The following is a 12297-nucleotide window of genomic DNA, read 5'->3' as shown; positions in this document are numbered from 1 at the left end:
TAAATTGTTCTGTAGCAATGTGAAAGAGGTCAGCAGTGACACGGCATTTGAATGAATACGTGGGGACGAGCACAGTACAGCAGACAGGACAGACATGTCAATCTGTATAAAGTCTCCTGAGAAGTTACCAGGTCACCCAGCAGATTTTGAGATCTGGTTTACGAGAGAATGTAGAGACATTAAGAACTGGGCTGGCAAGAACATTTCTATAAAATAAATAAATAAAGACAACCCCCTTTTTGGATTTCTCTTTGCTAGAAATTATGTTTTAAAAACTAGAAGGCGCTATTTAGGAAAACAGATAAACCCCATGTAATCTGCCACATTGTTGGCACAAATTATAACAGTATGACTATTACAGGATTCAAGGATACTGTTGCTATAGAGTACTACAATACATCACACAAGTTCAGCCAGTAGTATGGACTATATTATTTGGTCAATTCATGGTTGAAAGACGCAAGCTTCCAAAACCAATCATGACTCATTACAATCCTCAAGCAAGAGATTTGAATGGTCCTAAATGGTTTTAAAACACTTTAGATGAGTGATTCAGAAAGCTTGCATCTTTAACTTGTTCATAGTAATGGAGGATAAATACATTACTGCTTCTTTAAGCACAAACTCCTTAATAGGTTTATGAACCTGTTAATTTGGTTTAATGAGCCATTTTTTGTACTTCTATATACAGTAAGATCCTACGAAAAGTACAGTAAATGAGTGCTTTGGCACTTCGCAATGTATGAATTACATGTTATCGATTGGTTAAGTAGCACCCTTATCAATATTGGTAATTTTATTTGTAGAATTCTCTCAACCAAAATTACTGATTGAATTAGCGATATTTTATCTATTGCAGTTGATCTATCACTAGAACTCATACAGAAGTACAGCTGCATTTTCCAAAGTATCTATGCAACGCGTTGTGCTGAAGCTGTACTTGATGCTGTAACTTTACAGAGGCAAGAGAGAAAACGATGCATTGAAATATAGTGAACAGAATACCTTAAAGGAGAGGGTTAAAAGGCATATGATTGGAACAGACTCAATTAAGTCTGGATAGTAGAAAGTGAAATCTAAGATTTCCAATTAAGCAGGAAAGGAGCAGACCACGTGGGCTATTTGGTCCTTGACTAGTGTCAATATATAATAGTCATTTTATTTTTAGAATAATGATAATATATGCAGCCCTGATTGGATTGTGCAGCCACGAGTCCCCGCCCAACAGTTTACAATGTAGTTCTGGCACCAGAATTATGATGCGTGTCTCTCTCATAGGTAATAAATGAATGGCTCATCTTCAGGCACTCAAGGGCAACTGACGACACTTTCACACATGACAAAAGAATCCTGATTTCACAAACATTAAATGAAGAAATGGATGAAGCTAGACGTCCACGTGTGCTCAAGGTAAAACCATGTCCATTTATTTCATGTGCATTCGGAATCGAAAAGCATCAAATGAAACACTGACTGTGATAAATTCAGTCATACAAGAGCAAGTCTCCAGTTATAATGTCTTTAAATTTATTCTTTTAAAAAAAAATGTACCAGTAAATCATGTGATAGGGAGCACGTCTTTAACTTTTATTGAAGAATGCAGGAGCTTTCTGTAGAAATCAAAAATGAGAATGAAGGTATGGCCAAAATCTATCAAATTCAGTGAAAATTTTCAGTCTTTAAATAGTAGTTATAGTTATAAGAATGGCCAATATATATTCTTTGTTACAACGCCCTCACTCTACAGGTAAAAAAAAAAAAAACATTCAGTAAACATTCTTTCCTAAGGTAGTTTCCCTTATTTCAGTGATTTATCCATTTCTTGTTTACATTTTTGTTACACATACCAATCAGTGGTTCTCACAATTGAAAAATAAAAGCACAAAAAAAAGTTTACACTCTTTTACAGGTAAAAGATCATCTTGAATTAAACTGTATATCCTTAAGGGCATAGTATAGTTTCAGCTTCATTAACTATTACATAATTAGCTTCTTACATACAAATATGGACATATTTGGCTGTGCTTCAAAGCCTGTGTGTCTAAAGTCCGTGCCATTGCAGCTCAGAATTTGAAGTCACTGGGGGTGTCTTTACTGCTGCTAGGTTTGACCTGCTCGTGCAATGTAGTCTCCTCACAGCTTGCTGTGGCAAGGCATTTTTCTGTAGCGTCATCAGCATCTGGGTCCAAGCCTTCGGGGCACTGGAGCTTTAAGAGCTCTTCTCGGAGCTGAGCCGTATGTCGCTGCACAGAAAGCAAAAGGAAGAGTATGGTCAGCATGTAAGTGTAATAAATTGCTCTCTCCAGAGCCACAAAGCCCAGCGCTGCATGGAACTCGCTGCACAATCAAAATGTATCCAATGTAGCCTAGGAAAGCTCCTGGGACCAACATATGGCATCTGTGATAAGGTTGTGCTGATGATACAGTAAGGAATTTCCCAGAAGTTAATATCTTTCTCATCTGAGGACACCAACTTGAAGGTAACGGGAAAGGCGTAATTTAACAAATTAATTACATTTTTTAAGTTAACATTTTTCACCAAAGTTTTTCTGTTGACACCATTTTACTTAACATCCAAATATTTTCCAGTGGCTCCATCATACCGTCAGCCAAATATTTAGCGTTCTACTAATACACGAAGTTAGTAATTTCTGCCTCTTAAGCCAATTCTATTGCATAAATGCAAAAATATAAAATGGGAAAAATGCATTTTTAAACAGTCCATGATACAGGGTATTAAATGACACAAATCATGTTTACAACGCACATTGTGCTCTACAACTAAAACTGAAATAAAGCTGTTAAATATTCATTCATACCTAATGTAGTGCCGAGTCGTAGAAGCTATAATGTTGCAATAGAAAATAGGATTCGGTGCAAGATGCAATAGCTTTTATGGGAGCTGCATGACACTCAATGGCTGTTGCACACAAGTTTTTGAAACCACAAATGTTTACTCACATGACAAATGAAACCACTATGTAACACATTCCCCTAATTAAGGTGATGGAAGCAGAATGCTAGAGCAAGTGTCTTACAATGTACATGCCACATTTTTTGTTAAGAAATATTATTTAACTCAGATTTTGTGCTACTTACGGTACAATTTTCTATTTACCATCTATACTTTTATTACAATTACGTTACTTTTTTAATTTATTTTTTATCATCTATGCTAGACAACAACTCTAATATTAACTTCCCCTCACCCCCTGCTGCTGTAACTATGATCCTGTCAGCTCTCCTTCGGAGAAATAGGGAAAAAGGTTCACTCACGACTCCATAGGAACGCCTTGGGTGCACATCACCAATCAAGGTGAGATGAGCACTTTACCAAATTCCCTCAGACGAGGGATAAACGGCACTACAGAGGACTTCTCAGTTAAAAAATAGCATTTAATGTGAAAAGATCGACACAGGTCTGAGTTGCGGAATGAAACATCGATCCCTCAACTGAAATGCTATTTTTTCACCTTGAGAATACCTCTGGAGTGTTGTTTTGTCCCTCGTCTGAGGGAATTTCTTCAAGCTCTCTTTAGAAGCCAGAAATAAAATCAATGCTTATGGGATAAACAAATAATTTATAATAAAATTGCATTATAAGACGCAACTTTGATTATGCCGTGCTAAAACTTTAAAGAGCATGAGCCAGAGAGACCATATACCTTCAAAGCAGCTGCATGGTGGGACATGGTCCTGCCGACACGCTTGTCACTGCTGAACTGCTGGATGTCCACTATCCAGTCATCACACTGAGCCATGATTTCGGCTCTCTTCAAGTAAAAATGTTTGTGGATCACCTTAAATGGGAGAAAAATAAATAAAATGATCTTGCATATCACATGGCCGTTTGTCTGCTGGCGCTAACATTTTTGTCATGCTTCAGAATTGACATTAAAGGCAGAATGTTCAACACTGTACATCATCACCTATAACACAGAACTGTACAAACAACCAATTTCTATTTTACAGAGATCATTCGTAGCATGTAACATGAGGGCTAACATACTAGTACAACTCTAATTTAGTTAAAGAAAGGGAATACACACAATGTCTTGATTATGTAACGTTAAGCCCCTTGCATTGCATGTATGCTGATCACCCAATTATTGGTTGTGGTGTTTCTTAATAGGTGCATAATTAGAGTACCTTCACTAAGTTATAAGACTAAACAAAAGCAGGAGGGGACGAGAAGGCACTGAATTTGTATTTCCTGTTTAGTGTATTGTATTGTATGTCTTTATTTATATAGCGCCATTAATGTACACAGCGCTTCACAGTAGTAATACATGTGGTAATCAAATAAATAACAGATAATATAAATAACAGATCATGGGAATAAGTGCTTTAGACATAAACATAACATTAAGGAAGAGGAGTCCCTGCCCCGAGGAGCTTACAGTCTAATTGGTAGGTAGGGAGAACGTACAGAGACAGGAGGAGGGAGTTCTGGTAAGTGCGTCTGCAGGGGACAAAGCTTATGTATCATGTGTTCAGAATATCCACAGTGCTATTCATATGCTTCTTTAAGCAAGTGGGTCTTAAAGGTGGATAGAGAGGGTGCTAGTCGGGTACTGAGGGGAAGGGCATGCCAGTGGTCTGGGGCAGTCACTGAAAAAGGTTTAAGGCGGGAGAGGGCTTTAGATACAAAGGGGGTAGAAAGAAGACATCCTTGAGCAGAACGCAAGAGTCGGGATGGTGCATAACGAGAAATTAGGGCTGAGATGTAAGGAGGGGCAGAAGAATGTAAAGCTTAAAAAGTGAGGAGAAGAATGGAGTGCGAGATGCGGGATTGTGTCCACAAATCCCATCCTAACTATAGGTGAGGCCAATTCACAATAAACAATTTAGAAGGGCTCTGATCCCCTTCGAGTTTCATTTGGCCATTAATGTGCAATGTAAATCTGTGGATACCCGTCTAATGAAACAAGAGACTTTCACATCTTCACCGTGCAGTTCACAGACTGCTTATGCTAGTTAATTTAATTTGCACCATGATGCATGTTAAACAAGACCGGCTTTCTTAAATCCCTCAGTGCCCTTTGAATATATGTTACATGCCACAAGGACAGGCACCACTGGGCCGTTGTGATGTACAATGGATGTCAAATTTCAACCTCCACAGGCTGTTTCACTTAAAACCTTGGCTACACAACACATTTGTTTCTTAATTTCAGATATGGCTACCATTTTTGGTGGCGGAAGACTCATGGACCTTTAGGCTTCGCTACCATGTGATGGCTCGTATAGCGATCAAATGTTCAGGCTCGCCCCCATACGTCACAAATAGAAAAAGAAAGTGCCCGCTTTGGTTCAGAATATGTTCACGGTTCCCAGAGGATTTTGCTGTACAGCATATGGTCAGGTTGAAAAAGTCTAACACTATTTGTCTGGTAAAATAAATAAACCAACAGGGTCAAGAAAGTAAAACTGTACCTTTAAAAGGCTTGAGGGCGGTTTTGCCAATATGGAGTAAACCCAACTATAATTTGTTTGCCTGAAAGCTGCTCTTTAAAGCGACATGTTTCAAGGCTTCTGCATCAGTACAAACCCACCCTTTCCTGCTGCTTAGATCCGCAGTGTAATTTTTCATGAATGTGCAACTTAGTCACAGACACTGGACACAGCTCTTTTAAATGAAATGGCATTTGAGTGAGGAGAGCATTCCTTCTTCTCATTACATTTACTGCACATTCCAGTCTCCTCCGAAACTCAGCCAGATGAACAAATTCTAGTCATTAACAAAAATGATGATAAAGTAATCCCACGTTTTGCAGCGATATGGATGGAACGTGAGGAAATGATCCGCTACTATACCATCACTTCATAGCGCTGATTTCTTCTAACAAACCGTCCTCGGTCAAAAAAATGTGTGCGGTGTAGTCAAAATGGTATAATTATGGTCAGACTTCTGCTTATCCAACAACGCAGCTTTTATTCAATATGTGATCAAGCCGACTTCTCAGAGACGCTTGAATCTCAGCTAATTTAAAAGGGATTTGATGATTCCCTGACAACATATTAGAAAAGCTCTGGTGTAATTAGTTAAATCCCTAATTTCTAGTAAGTCCGGCACAGTGGCATGTTGCTTGTTAATTTTGTGTCAACAATAATGCCCAAGATGACAATTGTCCATGATATCCAGTGAAAAACTGCATGACTCAAATAAACCGACAACGAATGTTTCACACACTCCTACATATTCTGTATAAGCATCTCTCACTACTTAGGGTTACCAACCATCTACTGTAGGAAAGTTTTATAAAACAACAGGAAAGCAAATTCTACTTAGAACTCATATCATACATATACGAGTCCGTAAAATGTAAACCAAAAATATTGTTTGTTGGGGCAATTAAAGCAGTTTTTTTCTTTGCTCCAAAAATATCAATTCAAGCATGCATCTCACGCATAAACAGCAGGGGTGCGCCAACTGGGGGGCAAAAGTGGGGCAAAAGATTTTTCCGTGGGGTGGCGCGGCGGTAGAGGCCCCGTGCTCTTCCCCAAAGCATTTGCGTTAAATTCAGGGGGATCGCGCACAAGACCTCTAATTTCTCTTATGGCAACGCGGCGTCACGAGTCACGTGACGCCACATTGCCGTGACATCACGTGACCCCTGCGACATCACTTGATGCCAAAGATGAGGTAACGAGGGGGACGCAGACTGAAAAGCTTGCGCACCCCTGGTACAGTACCAAAAGGGGATTATCAAAAATATTTTTTCAAAGACAGAGATTGTGCCTTTAAATACATTGCAAATACATAAACATTTTACACATTGCAAAGCAGAAACATCACACAGACTCAATCAACTGGTGTGCCAGTTCTCATATAGGATTCTAAATGTGTAACTGTCTATTAGTTTAGATGTTTAGCACTATTATCAGAGACTCTGTGGATAGCTTTAGAGTACACCAGAGCATGGAAAACATTTAGTTGTTGTATCATAACTTCTTTGAATGTATTCATAAGAAAACACACACACACACACACACACACACACACACACACACACACACACACACACACACACACACACACACACACACACACACACACACACACACACACACACACACACACACACACACACACACACACACACACACACAATTTAATTGAATACATCTACAGATTAGTAAAGAATACTGGGGATGAAAAGGCTGGACCTGTCCTTCTGTGTTGTATAAAAAAAAAGCGTAACAGCATTTAATGTAGGAAAGTGACCTTTATAATTATTCTCGACATAAATCAGTGATTCAAGTACTTATTTTTAGATCCCAAGAATAAATGTGCGCCCTTTTCAATGTCAGACCTGACAAGACAAGTAAAAGAGAAGGGTTGTGGGATTGCGGGAAGCAGGATGAAAAGAATGAGTAAATATCTGCTCGCGCAGTCTCCTCTCGTCTCTGGCAAATGACATTAGATTACTCCCCTCTGTAGAGAAAAGTGCATTCACAGGTTACGGTGCTGGATTAGTACTGGTGACTCACTGTTGAAAGGGAACCCTCATGATGGATGCCCAAGATGTCTTGTTTTTACATAAACAATACAACTCTGCGGTGGTTGTTTCTCATTATTTCACTTGTAAATGTGTGGTTACCAACCGTGTGTTATTTTGATATTTAAACCTCCACAAATGGTTTCATGTTTGTCAAAGCATCTACCTTTATATTAGGTCTCGTTTTAGCTCTGTTGCTTTAACCAATTTGCGATCGCATTCCTGGCTGCAGTTGAAGCACTGTATGCTAAGCGACAATGGTGAAAATCAGGGTTGAGACCTGTCTGATACGTTAATGTGCTCACAAGTGATATTTTTATTTGCTATATACTGTACGGTTGAGGGGTTGTCACTTTTTTACTCACCATAACTTATATAATGTGTGGTTGAAACCTATTCCAGCTTCACATTGCAAAGCTAGTATAAACAACCTCCAATGATGAGGTTGAAATAGCTGTCTGTGGGTAGGTTTATTGGCTATGCACTTCTTTAACACAGGCTGTGCTGCAAAGCTGTGTAATACAGCAGGCATAAGCTTATAATGGCCCATGTTAAAATGGACATGAAGCAAAAGGTGACACTGGGCTCATTTACATGAAATTTCCCACAATTCCTGGCTGCAGTGGAAGCACTGTATTCCAAGAGAATGGTGAAAAGCAGCGTTGCACACCTGTCTGAGACATGTGAATGTGTCACAAATGATCCTTTTTATTTGCAATTTTGTTTAAAAAAAAAAAAGTGCAGGTTATCTCTATTCTGTTAAATTTCCTCCCACAGCCGCATGTACCTTCAAAAACAACAAGGAGTAAGAAGGACCACTTTATATAGCCTTGTGTTTTACTGGTTGGCAACCACGGCTTTAGATGAAGTAATACTTTTTTTTCCTGGTGCTCTTGTCCCTGTCAATTACTCAGTAATCAACACTTTGCATTTTAAAAACGGTCAGTATTCTTAACCAATAAAGCTTGGTGCAAATTAATGGCATTATATGAAAACAGTCTGATACATTGTTCCAGTACAGATGCAAATGCCCATGCATGTTGGATCAAAACAAAGTAGGAATTCTGCCCACTTCAAAGTTACTGGTGCACATTGGGGAAGGTGTAATCCAAATGTGTGCATTAGATTAACATTTTTTTTCTTTAAGTATCAGATTCAAGTTTATTTTAAATCTGGAACTGTATGCACTTCACAACAGCTGTTTATATGTAAGAATATACAATACTGTGTGCCGATAATCAACGACAAATGCATCATCAAATCATTTTATGATGGTTGGTTCCTGGAGGCTGGGTGTGCTCTGATTGGGGTTGATTCTAGACTTGTGTTGCCAAAATGCCTTGAATTAAACAGAACGGTTCCAAATTTGCAGGGTATTTCCCAAATTAAACTGTCTGGGACAGCAAAAGGTCTGTTTTATAATTTGACTGAATTTAGTAAAGAGCCAGTGTGGAATGAACAGAAAGTGAAGAGGAAGACAGAAGAGGCAGGTCGCCAGTGTCAGCACTCTACAAATTGGCTACAAATTTAAGCCTGCAGGAAGAAAATGGTGGTCGGTAGCCTGTGGGAACAACAATATTCTGAGACTATGCCAGGGGTGCGCCAACTGTTAAGTTTGTGCCCCCCTGTCTGCTCACCCCCCCCTCCTTACCTGCTCCCGGGCTTCTGCGGTGTCATGTGATCTCGTTGCTATTTGACGCTGCGTTGCCGAAGAGCCGGCTGAGAGCAGGTAAGAGAAGTTGCTGAGGCCTCACGCCTCCTCCCGGCATTTAATTTAAATGCCTTGGGGAAGAGTGCGGGGCCTCTGTAACCGTCGCGCCCCCCAGTTTGTGCACCCCTGCTCTTTGCCATGAGACAATAAACAACCACAACTGTCCCTCTTTGTTCAAATGTTGGCACCTCTACTGCAGACTGTAAGAGTGGCTCAGTGAGTAGAGACACTGACTCTGGCACGGAGTTTGAAGCAGGGGAACCTGGAGCCCGGTGTCAGCTACTTGTGACCGTGGGCAAGTCACTATCTCCCTGTGCCACAGGCACAAAAAAAACAAACAGATTGTAAGCTCCACGGAGCAGGGACTGTGTGTTCAAAATGTCTCTAAAGTGCTACGTAAAACTAGCAGTGCTATACAAGAACATGTTATTATTATTATAGATGATAGATTGCACAGACACAATTAGCGCCGGAGTGTGGTTCCTCTGAAGTCAAAGCGTATTAAACCGAGGCAAACACCACTTTACTGACTGCCATATATTGTTACATCCCAAATGAAAAGGATGGTTCATATATCTATTTACTTAGAAATAGTGGCACCTATGCAGTCAGATACATTGGCGAGTAAATAGAAGTGACTAAGAGGATGCTTGTTGCCATCACTTAATAGAAAACAACTTTGTTTCCATTAATTACTCTGACACTGTGGAATAATCAAGGATCTGATTTAAATCATTAGTAAATTAGTAAGTATTATTTCCTTGACAGAGGGGCTGCATTGGAGGCACTGTAGTATCAGTGACACAACAGGTTAAATACTAAGTAGCAGCCTACGAAAACAGCAAATTTTACGTTTTGGTGCTATTATGAAACCATCTTTATCACAATGAACTTGCCAAGAGGTAGCTGGAATGCACTTTATTACAGTAAATAATTCAGCTTGTTCCTAATGCCTGCTTATTCAATACTCTGATACAAGGCCTTTGTAAAAGCAAGACGTTTGGGCCATCTATCTCGCTACTATATATGACCTTTAGGTCATACCAACATATTTTGCTCACAATGCATTCTAGAGCTCATCTCTCCAAACACAAATTTGAGTTGACCAACCAATAAAGATATTGCCTGGAGAAATCCACCCCAGAAAGACAAAAATCAGAAGTTTCACACTGCATATTTCACTAGTGTGTTCTAAAACACACACATTAACTGTATACTTTTCACAGACTTCTGCCCATTTTTCTTTTATTTGCACAGTGATTAGGATGTGATGAAATATCAAGTTCGCCCAACTGCTATGAACTATTTTCTGCTAATTGTTATGCCAGCCATAAGACATTCTCCCTCTCTCCATTAAGTAGAATGATGCAATGCTGTAATAAGGAGTTCAGTTAGAATTACTTCAATTAACCGACATTTATGTCGGCAGATTATAAATCAGCCTAATTTATTTTTGAGAAGCAATGAGGGGGGGGGGGGGGTTATAGTCCGTTTTAGTGCTGGTAGCACAAGATCTATAATGCTGAATGCATAATTTTGTTTTTGAACCAGGTACTAATAATTCACATTTCAATTTCCTTGCTTCAGTTCTTTCTTGGAAGTGGGGCAAGAGGTTATCAATTACACCACTGGAAGAAACCTTTATTTCTGCCAAACGCACACCTTTACACTCAATTAGACATGTGAAATTGCCCAGGAAAATGTATTGCAAGTTTCAAAATAACTTCTATGGCTGCATAATTAGGGACATTTACTATGGGCAAGGCACAAATAAACACAGAAAAGTTATCTTAATCGGAATCTAGAATTAAAAGCACATATCGTAGTTACAGGTGGAACAAAAAAAACAAAAAAAAAAAAATTTCCTGCCTGACGTATATTCAATAAATTACTGATTCAGGAGATGCATTATTCCCTGGTATAATTATAGTACATAGTGATATTAAAGACCTAATCAATATATACATTACCATGTATTAAAGAATGTAGTGTGAAAAAATAATAATAATATATAATGTAATTCCTTTTCTAATGCTGCAGTGTATGTTGTGTTAAATGTGAATAGACGTGAATATAAAATAGATGACTATGGGAGCCAATATAGCAGCATTTTAGCCTAAGCACCTTAAATTGCAAGTATCACGGCATTAGTCGCTGCACTTTTAAAACCATTTTTTGTTTTAATATATGCAGCATTTGATTACCTTTAATGAAAACTAATTACATAAGCTGCCGATCGATTAGTTCTCCTGTGATTGATCGGCAAAGATCTTGCTTCCCCAGGTTTAATTTCCAGTGGTGGTTGTGGGGAGCACAGATGTCACCATATGTGAAAAAATATATAAAAAAAATATATAGTGCAGTAGTTCTTTAAATAAAGGACATCTTGAAAACAACAGAAATGGGGACTCACACTTTCCCAATGGATAGACAGCAGTGTAAACACAAATGGTTTTCAGCCCAGGTTGTCAGCATAACGTTCCTCGGTTGGAAACAGAAGATCACACATAGTGCAACATTGTATGTTCATAAATATGATGTATTAACAGAAAATATTGCAATTACATTTGTACAATATGGCATGGACACAAATTATAGGTGGCTCGATCCCTCTGGTCTCTCCGGCCGCTCGCACGCCGTCACTTCCGGCGGTCGTCCGCGTCACTTCTTGGTGCGGGTGGACCTGCTTTCTGGAACCGGGGATGCGTGGAGGTCACGGGAGCTTGCGTAGCCGTACTCGAACACGGGAGCTTGCGTAGCCTACTACTGTTTTTTTTCCCGCTTTGAAAAAGCTTCAGCAGGAGTCATATCTACAGTGCCTCACTGATTCTAATAAATATACTTTACTTGGCTGTGATTGGATAAAAGGAAATTCCTTATTTGCTCATTGGCCAATCTAACACTACGCGTTTCGCTTTGAAAAAGCTTCATCAGGTTGGTCCCCTATTCCATGTATTTTAATTAATTTATTATGTATAGAAATGTATTGATTGTAATTTATGATTGTATAATGTTATTAAAGTTATTGTTTTTTGAATTTGTAATGAACAGATAGAGAAGTGTTTACATCCTGTATTAGTCTCG

General features: G+C 39.1%; 1 protein-coding gene across 8 annotated transcripts in view; it reads right to left on the bottom strand.

Moving 5' to 3' along the window:
* Positions 1-1405: 1405 nt before the first annotated feature.
* BIRC6 (baculoviral IAP repeat containing 6) overlaps positions 1406-12297 on the bottom strand; it is a 240383-nt gene continuing 229491 nt past the window's right edge. For all 8 annotated transcript variants that reach the window (XM_075596608.1, XM_075596614.1, XM_075596615.1 and 5 more), the window contains exons 73-74: positions 3666-3800; positions 1406-2243 (exon numbers count right to left, since the gene is read on the bottom strand). In XM_075596608.1, coding sequence (XP_075452723.1) covers positions 2064-2243; positions 3666-3800 — 315 coding nt within the window. In that variant the 3' untranslated portion in view covers positions 1406-2063. The remainder of the gene's footprint in view (positions 2244-3665; positions 3801-12297) is intronic.

Source organism: Ascaphus truei, chromosome 4 (assembly GCF_040206685.1).
Source record: "Ascaphus truei isolate aAscTru1 chromosome 4, aAscTru1.hap1, whole genome shotgun sequence".
Lineage (NCBI taxonomy): Eukaryota > Metazoa > Chordata > Amphibia > Anura > Ascaphidae > Ascaphus > Ascaphus truei.
This window is presented reverse-complemented; position numbering and strand designations above follow the sequence as displayed.